The following is a 15,385-nucleotide window of genomic DNA, read 5'->3' as shown; positions in this document are numbered from 1 at the left end:
CGTGATTCATTTCTGGAGGTGTGATCTCATGCTGGTGATGAGCGAACACAATATCGCGGTGAGTCGATCTCCACTTCCTCAGCTGCGGCTTTCACTTTGTTGTGATGCGAGAGAGAGCAAGAGAAAGAAGGACGTCTCTGTGAAACTGCGGCCGTGAAGCCAAGAGTGATTAACAGGAGTTTCCTGGCCTTTTCTTCGGCTCCACCACAAGACCGGCAAAACTTCTGTTTCTTCTGGTGTGGGGAAGAGAAACGTCCGTGAGGATGAAGAGGGGAAACACTCTGGTGTTGTGGTGTCACTGTGAGTATCTGAGTCAAGGAAGCCGTGTAGCGAGAGTGTTGTGGGCGACTGAAAGAACGTCCGCTGACTGAAGGATCAGGACGGAGAGAGGAAGCTGTTGCTCAACAGAACACGCAGCGAAGCTCGTCTTATATGAAACAAAGTTTATTCTTTTTTTTTTTTTTTTACATATCTGTACATAAACATTTCTTCCCTCAAATAAACATTCTGAGAACAACAGGATGAAAACAATATTAACACACTTTTCTCATTTCAAATGACTCGTGTCAGAAAACAAAAAAAAAATCAACATTCACAAAATGTTGAAGAGCAATTTGAGTGTTTTTACCAAAAGCTACGACTCCACTACAAGGCAGGCATGACTCCTTCACACTCGTGTTAGCACCTTCAGATCAACGGTTGTCCGTTGAAAAACTACCGTTTGTGCAGAATCTAAAACTTTGAAATACTTTCAATTTACTGTCCAACCAAAAAGCTCTTGAAGGATTTTTTCATCGTCATAATGTTCTTTTCTTTTTGACTAAAGTTTGCACTATTGTTGAATCTTCTTGCTGCTGACAGTAATAATTTAGTGGCAAAGGTAGAAAACAAACGATAGCAAAGCGATGCCGCTCACTGCACAGGAAGCTGGGAACAACTACATCATCACTTTTGTCCTCCTCCAGCAGGAGGGGGCGCTCCTCGCCCCCCCACACTCCTGGGTCAAACTGCAGAAGCAAGTGTGAGAAGGCGGCTTAAGTTTTCTGGGAATACTAGCTACAACAACGCATTAGAACACTGGTGGGCGAGTGACTGCAAACATTTGTTGCACTTTCATACCGTCTATTACGGTAGATCTACAATCGTTTTTATCCATCTATCTATTCATGGATGGAGGTCAAAATTAGGGGACACCCTGGAAAGGTTGCCGCCTGGCAACATGACAGTTATAGGTTAAATAAAAAAAGAAATTCATCCATCCATCTATCCAGGGCCACATCCAGCTCTTTTCTCGTTTTAATGGGGCCCTTAGGCAAAGTATCTGTACTTTAGAAAAGTTTCTGACATTGAGTCCTTTTTAAAGGTGACAAAGTTCAAATTAAATTGAAAACATATTTTGATTGAAAACTGAAAAAACTATTTTTTTTTTCAATTCAATTCAATTCAATTCAATTTTATTTCAAGTGTCTTATCATAAAGTTATCTCAGGACACTTTACAGTTGAAGTAAGACTATAGTTGATTAAGGAAAAACAGATCCCGGCAATTTCAACATTCTCAACTTTCAAATTAAAATGTAAAATACATTTTTGTTTGTTTAAAAAAAAATACAATTAAGAAAAGCAAATTCTTGTGGTTTTTTTCAAAATTAAATTGAGGATGTATATTTTCTTTTTAGTTTTATCGAAATAAAACGTGAAACGTAACTAGTTTGTTTTGTCTGCTCATTTGGAAATTGCTGAGTCATCATTTAACCCTGGTTATGGTTTTGGCACTGTGGGAGGAAACCTGAGTGCACAGAGTGGAACATCAGAAGCTCAGGGAGAAGCAGGTTTTCACCTTTTTTTTTCTTTTTTTAAAGTGACAGTAATGCGTTGTTGTAGCTATGGCTGCGTTCAATGGGGAGGGGGGGGTTGGGGGGCACAGAGGAATGCGCAAGGCGAGGGAGGAGGGTCTGGATCAGCTCAGGGCAGGAGTCCGGCTGGGCTCTTGCTTGATGGTGCAGGAAGGTGGTCTCACTTGGTGAGGGTCCTCTCAGCCAGATGCTTCTGCTGACTCTCAGCGTGCCTGAGGACGAGGAGACACACAGTTAGAAAACTAAAAATATAATATGTTGCAATTACAAACCAGATGCTGTTACTATTAAAATGCAGGCAGCACGTGGTATTTTGTGATGATTCACTATTAAAGATTTGCAACCGTGCTGAAAAAAAGCTAAAAATCCAATGTATGTTGATCTAAAAATTCATTATGAGCATTCATTTGAACCAGACCATGTAGTTTAGCCTTTTTATTTTCCAGTCAACAGTCTTTTGATCCATCATCTCTTCAAACTTCCCAAAAATATGTGAATTAAATATCTTAAATATATTATTCAATTTTCTTTTTCCAGGAGCACAACAAGGAGTATTAGGAACATCTAATTTGATGACTGTATTTTAAATATTATTAAGGTAAACGAAGTCTAGTCTCGAAGGGTTAATATGTTGATATTTGAGATTAAAACTTCTGAACAGGTAAATATTTAAGGCCTTTATTCGTCATATTTTAACAACTTTATCAATTTATTTTAGACATCATTTCATCAATAAAAAATAACCCTTTAAAGTCAGTTTAGACCCGATTGAATGTGTGTGTATTTGTGTCTCTGAATGTGTAAATTCACAGTTTCTTTGTGTCTCTCGATGTTTCAAACTAAACTTTTTGCACTGATTTGTTGTAAAAACCCTGAAGGAAACGAGAAACAATTCAACATCAATCATGAGTCGATGGGTTTTAACTGATCACGTGAACAAGTCACTTCTTACCAACCTAAACCCCTGGTCACCTACTTACCTGGCTAGCTAACTACCCACCCCACTAACCTAAACACCTAACAACCTAGTTACCTACCCAGCTACATACCTAACTAGCTAGTTTATTATTGTCGCCAGCTACCAACATTTAACCTGTTTAATGACCAACCAATCCAATCACTTTTGTTACAACTTAGCTACCCACTTACCAACCCACCTATCTAAACATCCCACAAACCTACATAGTTAGTTTATAATCTACTTGCCAACCTAATTACCAACTAACCTAGTGACAAAACAACCTTGTTAATGACTAAACTATTATCTTAGTTGCCTAATAACTTGGCTGAAAGCCTAGTTACCTACTAACCTACCTACCTGCTTACCTAACAACCAACATAACTTCCAACCTACATGTGGAAGAACAAACACGGTGAAGAAGTCACGACAACCGAGTGTGTGTTTGTTTGTTGTGTTGCAGCAGGATTCTGGGAAAGGCTGCCGTTCTTGTAAATGCTCTGGGTGTAGTTCTGAACACCTGTTCCCCATGAACCCCGAGTGTGGCCGCACGTCTCAGCCCAATAAGACACTTCCTCTTCAGAGGTCTCAGGTTTTTTTTTCCATTACCTGGTCAGGTCCTCGATGTCCACCAGCATGGCGTCCTGCTCCATGTGCAGCTCGTCCCGGACCACCAGGATCTGAACCAGCTCTTCGTTCAGACCTGCAGGGGGAGAAGAAGGGAAAGGAAAGAGTTTTACACCATAAATGACGGCATCAATACTGTCTCCACAAACACACTAAGCATCAGGAGCCATGCATCAGGGTGCGTCGTTGAAGTTCCTCAGGGGCCACATATAAACTGAGACTGTTGTTAGGGGCCGTCAACAAATGTAAAACACAAACATGTCAGTATGTTAGAAGATTCACATTATAAAGCTCGATTGTTTTGGATTTTTTTTTACATTTGATTTAAATCTATCTTTAACAAATCTTTAATTAACTTTAATCAGAAGAAAGACTAGGGACAGAAATGCAAGTTTATTTGATGAATCAGATCAGAGTTGAGGGACCAGAAGTAAATCTTTTAAACTCTTCAGGGAATATCTTGGACCACAGGCTATTTAATTCTATGAATCAAAATTTGATCCGGTTTTTGTTTTTCCAACTCTGAGAGCGAGAGAGCATTTTCACGAAAATCCTCATTATACTTGAAACTAATACATATTTTGTCAAATAAACCAGTTAAATCAGCATTATATTCAAGGACTGATGGTGCATTAAAAATAAACACCATAACACTGACTAAGCAAGAGCTCTGGACCGGTTACAACAAGATGTTTGTGTATTTGCATCCATGTATGTTTGATTGTATGCCGACGATGGTGTTCTGTGTGTGTGTGTCTCCTAGCTTTGAGAGACTTGCGTCAATGTGTGTTTTAGCATTTATTATATGGAATAATGACCTGGAAACAGAAGTATAGATTCTAAAGAGTCTTTGTTTTACTCATTTTCACTAGTCTAGAGTCACACGCTAACGTTATTGAAGAGAAAATCTATTTTATTTTTCAAAATAAAACACCTTTCAGCCTGTAATAATCAATAGAACATGTTTTTTTAAGGATTATTTTTCTTCTTTCTCTGAGGCCCATGAACAAATGTCTCACGGAACCAAGAAGATTCAACAATAGGAACCACTGATCGACATGATTGTTTTCTACGATACTTTGTCTTACTCAAACATTTACAGAAGAATTAGCCCCACAAGTTAAATATTTACTAAAGACATTTTTTGGAATACTTGTTGATAAATGGCGCCAAAGATGAGTCAATTCCGACAAGACCTATTTAATAAAATTGAAGGGGACGAATCGTAGATCTTCACATGTGATTGGGGTTCGAGTATTGTCTCATACTTGAGACATACTCGGATGAGACTCGGTATGTGGTTAGAATCCTGCACCAAAAAATATTACCGAGGCTGAGTAACTATGACAAGAAATTCTTCTTGCTAATTAGAAGCAGTTTTCTAGTTTTACCGGTTTAAGTCTTTGAAGTCAATGAATCACAAATGTTTCCCAAGGGGCTGAATCTCAGTGGTTTATTTTAAGCAACCTCTGCAAGAATCAGGAAAAAACCCTGCATCTTTATTGGTGGAGAGATTGTAAAGAGGAGAAGAAAAGTTCACATTTCTCCACTTGAAACTAAGTAAGTAAGTAAGTAAGTAATATTTATTTATATAGCGCTTTTCGAGACCAGGGTCACAAAGCGCTTTAACAATCAAAACAATACTCAAAACAGTACATACTTCAAAGATCAAGACAACACCGAGAACAACACAGGAGTTCGAGAAATTCAAGGAAAAGCCTGAACAAATAGAAACGTCTTAAGATGTTTCTTAAAGGAGTCAGTAGACTCCATCAAGCGCAAAGAGAGAGGAAGATCGTTCCAAAGCTTAGGAGCAACAGCCTGAAAAGATTTCTCTCCTCTGGTCCTGAGCCGTGTGCGTGGAACCATAAGTAGATTCTGATCCACAGACCTCAGAGCCCGAGCTGGGGTGTAAGGCTGGATCAGATCAGTGATGTAAGGAGGAGCCTGACCATGAATAGCTCTGAAAGTAAGAACCAGAATTTTAAAGTTGATCCTGAAAGAAACTGGAAGCCAGTGAAGAGTTTTAAGGATCGGAGAAATGTGAGTTCTCCTACTTGAGCAGGTCAGAATTCTCGCTGCAGAGTTCTGAATGAACTGCAGACGAGACAGCTCCTTCTTGTTAAGACATGAAAACAAACTGTTACAATAGTCCAGACGAGAAGAAACAAACGCATGGATTACAAGCTCCAGATCATGTTGTGACAACATTTTCCTAAGTTTAGAGATTTTTCTCAGTTGAAGGAAACAGTTTCTGGTAAGTTTTCTGCAGTGTTGAACAAGAGACATGTCTTTATCAAATACAACACCCAGGTTTCTCAGGCTCAGTTTGACAGACTGACCTAAGTCACCCAAGTACTGACTCAACCCTGGAATCTTATCATCAGGAGCAATCACCAGAGTTTCAGTTTTGTCCACATTAAGCTGTAAAGTGTTTTCACTCAGCCATTGTTTGATTTCTAGCAAACAATTGACTAAGCTGTTCAGCCTTTGGGGCTCAGTTGGGTCAAAAGAGCAGTAGAGCTGGATGTCATCAGCAAAAATGTGATAAGAAACATCTGGAAATCTCTGAATGATTTTACCAAGGGGAATCAAGTACAGCAAAAACAATAAACCCAGAACAGAACCTTGAGGGACTCCACACAACAGATCTACCGATTCAGACCTCATTTGATTGGCAGATACACTAAAACTGCGCCCAGAAAGGTAAGATGAGAACCATTCTAACACAGACCCAGACAGTCCCACTTCATCCCTTAGTCTTCTCAGCAGGATCTGGTGATCAACTGTGTCAAAGGCTGAGGACAGATCCAAAAGAACCAGAACAGTGAATTTACCAGAGTCAGCCGACATCATGATGTCACTGGACACTTTCAATAAAGCTGTCTCCGTAGAGTGATGTTTACGGAAGCCAGACTGAAACTTCTCATGGATGTCGCTCTGATCCAGGAACAAAGACAGCTGCTCGGACACCACCTTCTCCAAGATCTTGGACAAGAAAGGGAGCTTAGAAATAGGCCTGAAATTACTGAGGTCAGTTGGGTCTAAGCCTGGTTTTTTGAGCAGAGGCTCCACAATGGCATGTTTAAATGCATTGGGAAAAACCCCTGTGGAAAGGGAGAGGTTTACCATATTGGTAACCCAGGGGCCAATTACATCAAATACTTTGATAAAAAGCCTACAAGGAAGGACGTCATCTGAGCAAGAGGAGGGTTTCATCTTGTTCACTAGTGCCGAAATATCACCCAAAGATACAGCAGTGAAGGATGACCAAGAGGAGGAGATGGGCTCAGAGACAGTAGGGGTTCCCAACAAAGGGGGAGAGATTTTCTCTTTGATCAATTTAATTTTGTCAATGAAAAATCTCAACAATGCATTGCTGTCAGCTTCACAGAAGACCGGCGTGATTTGAGGAGCAGGAGACACGAGGGAATTAATCGTGTCAAACAAAACTTTGGGGTTTTTCCTATTTGCTGCTACCAGTTTTCTGATGTAATCAGATCTAGCAGTTTCTACCATCTCATTGTGAGAAGTCAACAGATCCCTGAGGTGAAGTCTGTGCACCTCAAGTTTAGTGGACTTCCAGAGACGCTCAGTCTTTCGACAAAGTCTCTTCAGACTCAGGAGATCTTCATTTGTCCAAGGGCACCGTTTGTTCTGAATTTTCAAGTTCGATTTAACAGGTGCCACTTGATCCAGTATTTCAACACAATGATCAGTGTAACAGTGAATCAAACTGTCCACATCTGGACAGTCATCAAAGGAAAGACGGTCAAACATAGCAGAAAAACTGTCTGCAGTATCGGCTGAGATGACACGCCTCTGAGACCTAACTTTCAAAGGCTTAGGTTCAGGGATGAAGTCCAGGTTGAACAAGACAAGAGAATGATCACTCAGATGGACATCATGTACAGATACATTAGAAATGTTCAGGCCAAGAGTAAAAACTAAGTCTAAAATGTGGCCTTTTTGATGAGTGGGTTCAGAAACATGTTGCTCAAAATTAAAGGCTTAATTAAGAAACTAACAGATCGTTCATACTTGAAAATGATCCCATAATGTAGTGCAACAGTCTGAACCCCAGTGGCTTTCAGGGCGTGATTGGTGTGAACGCATGTATGAGGCCGACTTCATGTTGGATAAGACTTCTTAAAACCTTTATTTATTTATTTTATTTCACAAAAACCTTCAAGGTAATGTGTCCGTTATACCAGATGACATCTGATTTTTTTCTGAAAACATTTTTTTTTTTGTGGGGTAACATTCCTCTATTTTTTTTAAAAAGTGCATATTTTGTTTGTACTCAAGTTATATAACGGGCTGATATTGTTCAACATCCGCCCAGACAAACTACAGTTGTTTCTTGAGAGTACTCAGGAAAGCACCTGTGAGTCACTCCCAGAGCGTTTCTTCACCTGCAATAACCCCGAAGACCTTTCTTTTGTTAGATAACGATCATGGGAAAACTTTGACAGATGAAAAGAGAAGATTATATTTAAAATTGAACATGCAGGGTGTGTTAAGAGCTGGTTTAAAGTCCTCGCGGGGACTCGTGGCGTACGTTTCATGACGGACGAAAGATAAATCTTCTGAGCTTTCATCACCATCGTCAGAAGTGAGAGAAGACATGTTTACGACTTCCACATCCGCCGACGGCCTGAGAGTCACTTCTTCGCTAGTAAAAAACTCACTCTCGATCTGGGAGTGCAGGTCGTTGACGATGACCTGGAGTTGTCCCAAGGTCATGTCCCGCAGGTCGGTGGGCTTCAGGTTCCTCTTCATGAGACACTCGCTGATGTGAGGCATGTGCGGCAGCTGAGGAACGAAAGAACACAGACGCACATTTTTAACACATGACTTCAACATCTTATGTTCGCAGAGTCACGACATATTTCTGAGACTAAATGTGTCTTAAATGACAGAGACCGTCTTCCTAAATGAAAAGTTGAACTCGTTTTTTATCAGAATCTTTTTTGAAGCCGCTGCTCTGATCCTGTGGATCTGAACTGTCCTCTTTTACAAGCACGGTTTGTTTGAGTTAAGGCAAAAGAACGGTTTAATCCTCTTCAACACAGAAGAGTGTGTGTGTTGACACTGTTGACACACGAGCCTCCAGCTGTTCTTCCTTCATGTCAAACTGAACAAGATTGTTACTTAATTCTTTAACCAGCTGCAGAACACAGTTAACCAGGAGACCAACATCGGTTCTCACGAGCACGTCACGAATATTACTTGTTTACTCTCGATTTCACTCTAGGGGAGAATCAAGCGAACGACTTCCAGTTTCAGTTTCGAGTGACAGAAGCGTGTAGAAATGAGTCACGTCTGGCTGCTGCTTACTATGACATACACATGTTCTCGGTTCTAAAGTTCACTTCCACACGAGAGATTACCTCATTTACGATGTCAACAACCACAGTTGCACCACGTGTTCATACCTAACCACCTAGTTACCTACTAAACTACTCTACTGGGTGGCTAACTACCCACCCCAATAACCTACCTATCTAACAATGTAGTTATATACCTACCCTGCTACATACCTAGTTAGCTAGTTTATCATTTGAGCTAACATACCTGCGTACTAACCAACCAATCCAATCACCTTTCTTACAAACTAGTTATTTACTTATCTAACCGCCTACCGAGCCTACCTACAAAGTTAGTTAGCAGATTACCCATCCACTCACTTACCTAACTAACAACCTTACTAACTAACTAACCAACCTAGTCGCATAAAAAACTTTTTACTGAATAACATAATAACTTACCTAAAAGCCTAGTTACCTGCTCACTAATCCACCTACCTACCTACCTACCTACATAACCTACCAACTTAAAACCTACCTACCTAGGTGACTAGTACAAACTGTCTAACAACTGTCAGGCAAGCTGCCTACAGACCTACCTTAACAACCTCATAACTTATCAACCTACACACTTGGCTAGCTAACGGTTCACCCACCGAACTTCCTACTTATCTAACAACCTAGTTACATAGCTACCCTGCTATAAAACTAGCTTGTTAATTTTCTAGGACAGCTTCCCACCTTTAACATACTTGTTTACTTACAACTGCCTGCTGAAGACATATTCTAAATGACTTCCCTATATGTGTATTCATTGATGGGTTGAATGTATGTCCTCTTTCAGATGTACTCAATTGTTAAACATTGATAATGTTGATAATGTGAATCTTATTCAGATCTTAAACATCTTCTTGTATTCTGTCTGCCATGCAGCAGGGTTCAAAAGGTTTGAGGTTCAAAGGTTCAGGGTTCAGGGGCTCTGGGCATCTATTTCTTAACTTTTATGGACCTTGGTGCCATTGCATTAAAAGTGCTGACTGTGAAAGACATATGTATCAGGAAAAGAAGGATGGAGCCATGTGGAAATGCTGTCCTTGTTTGTTTACGACTCTTAAAATGTCAAGACACAGAATTTATGGTCTACAGACCTGGTTTGAGATAACAAGTGTGAAGGAAGTCTGAAGATTCTTTGTTTAGGTCAGTGATTAGGTCAAACATAATGGAGTCGGATTTATCTGAACATCCCAACTCAACTTACTTTACTTATTTTGGGAGTGTCTTGAGGTCTTTAAAAGAAAGGACGACCTAAAGATTAGCTGCCACTCTCTGGAAGGATCTGGTTGGTGAACCAGGATGTCTGACAGAGACTGGACCGGGCTCGGAACCTATGGTATTTCTGAACAATTTGCATTTCTTTGTTAACTGTTGTATTTAAGGTCTAATTCTAAAATGTTACTCTTCCTTGGATCAAACGAATGTGCAGAACTCATTAGACAGGAAAGAGAATTGAGTTTGCTTCACATGTCCGTCTGTCTGCCTAACTAAACATAGCTGCACTACTAATCCATCCTTCCTTGCTAAGCAAATCCTGACAGTTGTTCTGCAGCTAAGAGATCCAATAGCGTAGCTTCAGTCCAGACGTGACAGTGATGTTCTCCGTCTGCTGCTACATCTCTCGACGCACCCGTCCATTCTTTCCGGGGCATGAATTAGGAATGAAGCCGACCCTCGCCTCTCGTCACTGAATAAGTCAAGAGTCGAGTCCGAGTGAGAATCCACTGGCGGTGTGAGCGTGGAGAGGCAGCGGAGCGGAGAGAAGAGGATGAAAAAATGATGAACAAGGTCATCGTCACCTCTAAGTGGTGACACGGGGAGGAGGAAGGAAGTGGACCGGTCTTTCCACATGAAGACTTCAACTTTACTCAAAAAAAAAGAAGAATAATAATTCAAACTGTCACTGACCAGGTCGGCCACCGGCGACTTCTTGCGGTTCTGTTTCTCCACCTCCACCTGCATCTTGGCCATGGGCTTGGCCATGGCCAGAGCCAGCTTGGCCTCCGCCTGCAGCTTCTTCTGCCGACTCACGAAGTCCATGTCCTCCAGAGACTCGGAGTCGTCTTCTGTGGTGTCCCTGTCCGAGTAGGAGGAGCTCTGCTTGGACTGTGGGGCGAGAGGACGACGGGCGTCACAAGACTTCCATGATGATGAAGGTGAGAAGAACAGAGCGAGAGATACTGTCGTATTTATTATGTGGTCAATATTTTACCAAGTTTTATTAAAGACATTTCATTGATAAAAAAAGATGATCTCTGTTTATTTGTGTGTGTAAGATTGTCTTTATGTGTGTGTATGAACGAGTCTGTGTGTGTGAGAGAGATTGTGTGTGCCTGCATTTATGTGTGCATGAAAGTAAGTTAGTGTGAGTCTCTGTATGCTTGTGTTAGATTGTGTGTCTGCCCTATATTTACATGTGTCTGAGAGAGGGATAGTAGGTGTGTCTGTCTGTATGTGTGTACCTGTGTGTGAGTGTGTGTGTATGTGTGCATGAGGGATAGTAGGCGTGTCTGTCTGTATTTGTGTACCTGTGTGTGAGTGTGTGTATGTGTACATGAGGGATAGTAGGCGTGTCTGTCTGTATGTGTGTACCTGTGTGTGAGTGTGTGTGTATGTGTGCATGAGGGATAGTAGGTGTGTCTGTCTGTATGTGTGTACCTGTGTGTGAGTGTGTGTGTATGTGTACATGAGGGATAGTAGGCGTGTCTGTCTGTATGTGTGTACCTGTGTGTGAGTGTGTGTGTATGTGTGCATGAGGGATAGTAGGCCTGTCTGTCTGTATGTGTGTACCTGTGTGTGAGTGTGTGTGTATGTGTGCATGAGGGATAGTAGGCGTGTCTGTCTGTATGTGTGTACCTGTGTGTGAGTGTGTGTGTATGTGTGCATGAGGGATAGTAGGTGTGTCTGTCTGTATGTGTGTACCTGTGTGTGAGTGTGTGTGTATGTGTGCATGAGGGATAGTAGGTGTGTCTGTCTGTATGTGTGTACCTGTGTGTGAGTGTGTGTGTATGTGTACATGAGGGATAGTAGGTGTGTCTGTCTGTATGTGTGTACCTGTGTGTGAGTGTGTGTGTATGTGTGCATGAGGGATAGTAGGTGTGTCTGTCTGTATGTGTGTACCTGTGTGTGAGTGTGTGTGTATGTGTACATGAGGGATAGTAGGTATGTCTGTCTGTATGTGTGTACCTGTGTGTGAGTGTGTGTGTATGTGTGCATGAGGGATAGTAGGTGTGTCTGTCTGTATGTGTGTACCTGTGTGTGAGTGTGTGTGTATGTGTGCATGAGGGATAGTAGGTGTGTCTGTCTGTATGTGTGTACCTGTGTGTGAGTGTGTGTGTATGTGTGCATGAGGGATAGTAGGCGTGTCTGTCTGTATGTGTGTACCTGTGTGTGAGTGTGTGTGTATGTGTGCATGAGGGATAGTAGGTGTGTCTGTCTGTATGTGTGTACCTGTGTGTGAGTGTGTGTGTATGTGTGCATGAGGGATAGTAGGTGTGTCTGTCTGTATGTGTGTACCTGTGTGTGAGTGTGTGTGTATGTGTGCATGAGGGATAGTAGGTGTGTCTGTCTGTATGTGTGTACCTGTGTGTGAGTGTGTGTGTATGTGTGCATGAGGGATAGTAGGTGTGTCTGTCTGTATGTGTGTACCTGTGTGTGAGTGTGTGTGTATGTGTGCATGAGGGATAGTAGGTGTGTCTGTCTGTATGTGTGTACCTGTGTGTGAGTGTGTGTGTATGTGTGCATGAGGGATAGTAGGTGTGTCTGTCTGTATGTGTGTACCTGTGTGTGAGTGTGTGTGTATGTGTGCATGAGGGATAGTAGGTGTGTCTGTCTGTATGTGTGTACCTGTGTGTGAGTGTGTGTGTATGTGTGCATGAGGGATAGTAGGTGTGTCTGTCTGTATTTGTGTACCTGTGTGTGAGTGTGTGTGTATGTGTGCATGAGGGATGGTAGGTGTGTCTGTCTGTATGTGTGTTCCTTTGTGTGTGTGCGCATGTGCCCATGTGTGTGTATGTGTGCATGAGGGATAGTAGGTGTGTCTGTCTGTATGTGTGTACCTGTGTGTGAGTGTGTGTGTATGTGTGCATGAGGGATAGTAGGTGTGTCTGTCTGTATGTGTGTACCTGTGTGTGAGTGTGTGTGCATGAGAGATAGTAGTTGTGTCTGTCTGTATGTGTGTAACTGTGTACCTGTGTGTGTGTGTTTGTGTGTGTGTGTGTGTGTGCATGAGGGCGAGTATGTGTGTCTGTTTGCATGTGTGTGTGTGTGTGTGTGTGTGTTCCTCTGTGTGTGTGCATGTGCCCATGCGGGTGTTTGTGTGCATGAGGGATAAATAGGTGTGTCTGTCTGTATGTGTGTACCTGTGTGTGTGTGCATGAGTGTGAGTAAGTGTGTGTGTGTGTCTGTACGCGTGTGCCTGTGTGTGTGTGCTTGTGCCTTTGTGTGTACGTACATTTTTGTGTGAGCATGTACGTGTGTGCCGTTGTGTGTGTGTGGGTGTGTAATATGCGTGTTTTGAGTTTGTGTATGTGTTTGCATCCGAGTGTATCCACATGTGTGTCTGACCATATGTGTGTGTCTGGGGTGAGTGTGTACATTCATGTTCTCTCCACACTATAGCTCAGCAGGTCACATGACACAGACACGCACCATGGGGGACAGCGGTGTGTCCAGGCTGGTCTCCGTCTTGCTGTCGTCCGCATCGCTGTCCTTGTCGCTGCCGCTGTCGTTGACGAAACAGATCTGCAGGTTCATCCCGCTCTGCAGCCTGAGGACACACACATGGTGAAGTCACACGACAGCAGAGAGTGGATCCAGAACCTCCCAGACCCTGATACGTGTCCTCATCATCTCCCTGAGGAGGCGACGACACTGTGGCCCTGGATCTAACTAGAGATCCATAATCTGCTGATTCAATGCAGTAATTAAACAAATTGATTGGATCAGTCCTGATGAGAGAAGGTTGGCTGCGAGTGCGTTTACAAGTTGGATGTTTACACAAGGTGGAGTGTGTGTGTCCTTGAACGCAGCATCTATTTCTGCTTCACCGTGAAGTGTGTGTGTGAGTGCACCAGCTACACTACTGTTCTTTTTTTTTGTGAAGGCAGCGCGAGAGGATGATGTCAATCATTCACACAGTCTCTCTTCCTCTTTGTGCGTCGCTTCACGACCGCGACGGAAAGCGTGAGAAGTCGTTCAAAGTGAAACTCTTGGACTTTTTCATTCAGGCTTTTTTAAAAAAAATTCCTTCAGTCACATGTACACCAACTGATCGATGACTGCTTTTGGTGAAGCCGTTACCTTGACGATAGGCTGGGTTTGCCGCTCTTGCTGCAGCTGGTGTAGATTCCGGGTCCATCGTCGAAGAAGCTGCCCAGAGCCAACTTCTGCCGGATCGACTCCCTCTCATTCTTTTGGGCCTGCAGCAGGAGGTCAACGTCAGTCATCTTCACCATCATGACGCCATTAAACAGACGATTAAATCAATACATTTTGATCATTTTTTAAAAGCCTTTTATTGGCGTGAAAGCAACAATAAAGCAAACAAAGTAAATTTAAATAAATAAACGAAGTCGCTGGTTGCAATACAGAAGTGTGACCAGTAGGTGTAGCTGTTGTCAAAGCAGAAAAGAGCAGGATCACTGACACGCAATGGTATTTCAAGCGCGTATTACGGTTTCATTCCCCTGTTCGAAGTGTAGTGTGTTCGATTGAGAGGTTTGTGTAAGTTTTATAGAGTGAGAGGTTTTCAGTCTAGATGAGATTGAAAAAAAAACTAGTGACTCTGAGCACCTCTGACAGGTTTGAACCCATTAACCTCCCATACCCTCATTATTGCAACTTTTTCACATAGTATTTTAATATAAATAGATCATGTTTAAATATACAATTTCCTAACAAAAGCCTCGACTTGTTTGTCAGACCTTTTTCATGTTTTTGGTAAAAGATTTGTGCCTTTCTTTCTTTAAAACTATGAGCATTTATGATATAATCACAATCAGAAACTTGAATTGTCTGTGTTGTTAACAAAACCAGTATTTTTGTGGTGTCAGTATAGAAAAAAGAATGAAATAAGATAACACACAAGATAAGCAATAGAAACAAAAAAATAAACCAGGGCAGCCATTCTGCGGCGCATAAAATAGTTACATAGTTTTAACTACATGTAATAATGAAAGTTTAATTTGTTGTAATCTCAATTTTACTTTTATTTATTTTAATATATGTCTAATCAAATATATCTTATTCATCCATTTCATTGTGCAAATTTCTGTCCTTTTACTGATTAATGACAACACCTTAATTTCAGAAATTTCCCTGAGAGTGTCATCTCAAAGGGATCAATAAAGTGCAGTCTAAGTCTAAGTCTAATGTGAGAAAAAAAGGTATTAGGTTCTCACACAATCCCAGATAGCACACAGAGAAAAATATGGACAAAAGAAACAAGTGATATTAATAAATATTAATAAAAAACCCCAGATAATTACAATTTAAAGATAAGGAAGGAAAAATAAAAGATTTTAAAGCTGTTCATGAACATTCAAACCTTTAACCTGATGCCAGAGACTTCAAACCCAACATA

At 41.6% G+C, this 15,385-nt stretch overlaps 1 protein-coding gene across 4 annotated transcripts in view; it reads right to left on the bottom strand.

The window, feature by feature from the left end:
- Window positions 1–621: 621 nt before the first annotated feature.
- schip1 (schwannomin interacting protein 1) overlaps window positions 622–15,385 on the bottom strand; it is a 189,783-nt gene continuing 175,019 nt past the window's right edge. For all 4 annotated transcript variants that reach the window (XM_087796382.1, XM_087796383.1, XM_087796385.1 and 1 more), the window contains 6 exons: window positions 14,104–14,222; window positions 13,453–13,570; window positions 10,711–10,908; window positions 8,131–8,254; window positions 3,422–3,515; window positions 622–2,066 (listed from right to left, as the gene is read on the bottom strand). In XM_087796382.1, the coding sequence (XP_087652508.1) occupies window positions 2,015–2,066; window positions 3,422–3,515; window positions 8,131–8,254; window positions 10,711–10,908; window positions 13,453–13,570; window positions 14,104–14,222 (705 nt within the window). In that variant the 3' untranslated portion in view covers window positions 622–2,014. The remainder of the gene's footprint in view (window positions 2,067–3,421; window positions 3,516–8,130; window positions 8,255–10,710; window positions 10,909–13,452; window positions 13,571–14,103; window positions 14,223–15,385) is intronic.

Source organism: Callionymus lyra, chromosome 7, assembly GCF_982586985.1.
Source record: "Callionymus lyra chromosome 7, fCalLyr1.hap1.1, whole genome shotgun sequence".
Lineage (NCBI taxonomy): Eukaryota > Metazoa > Chordata > Actinopteri > Syngnathiformes > Callionymidae > Callionymus > Callionymus lyra.
The sequence above is the reverse complement of the archived record's forward strand: the minus strand, read 5'-3'. Positions and strand labels throughout refer to the sequence as shown.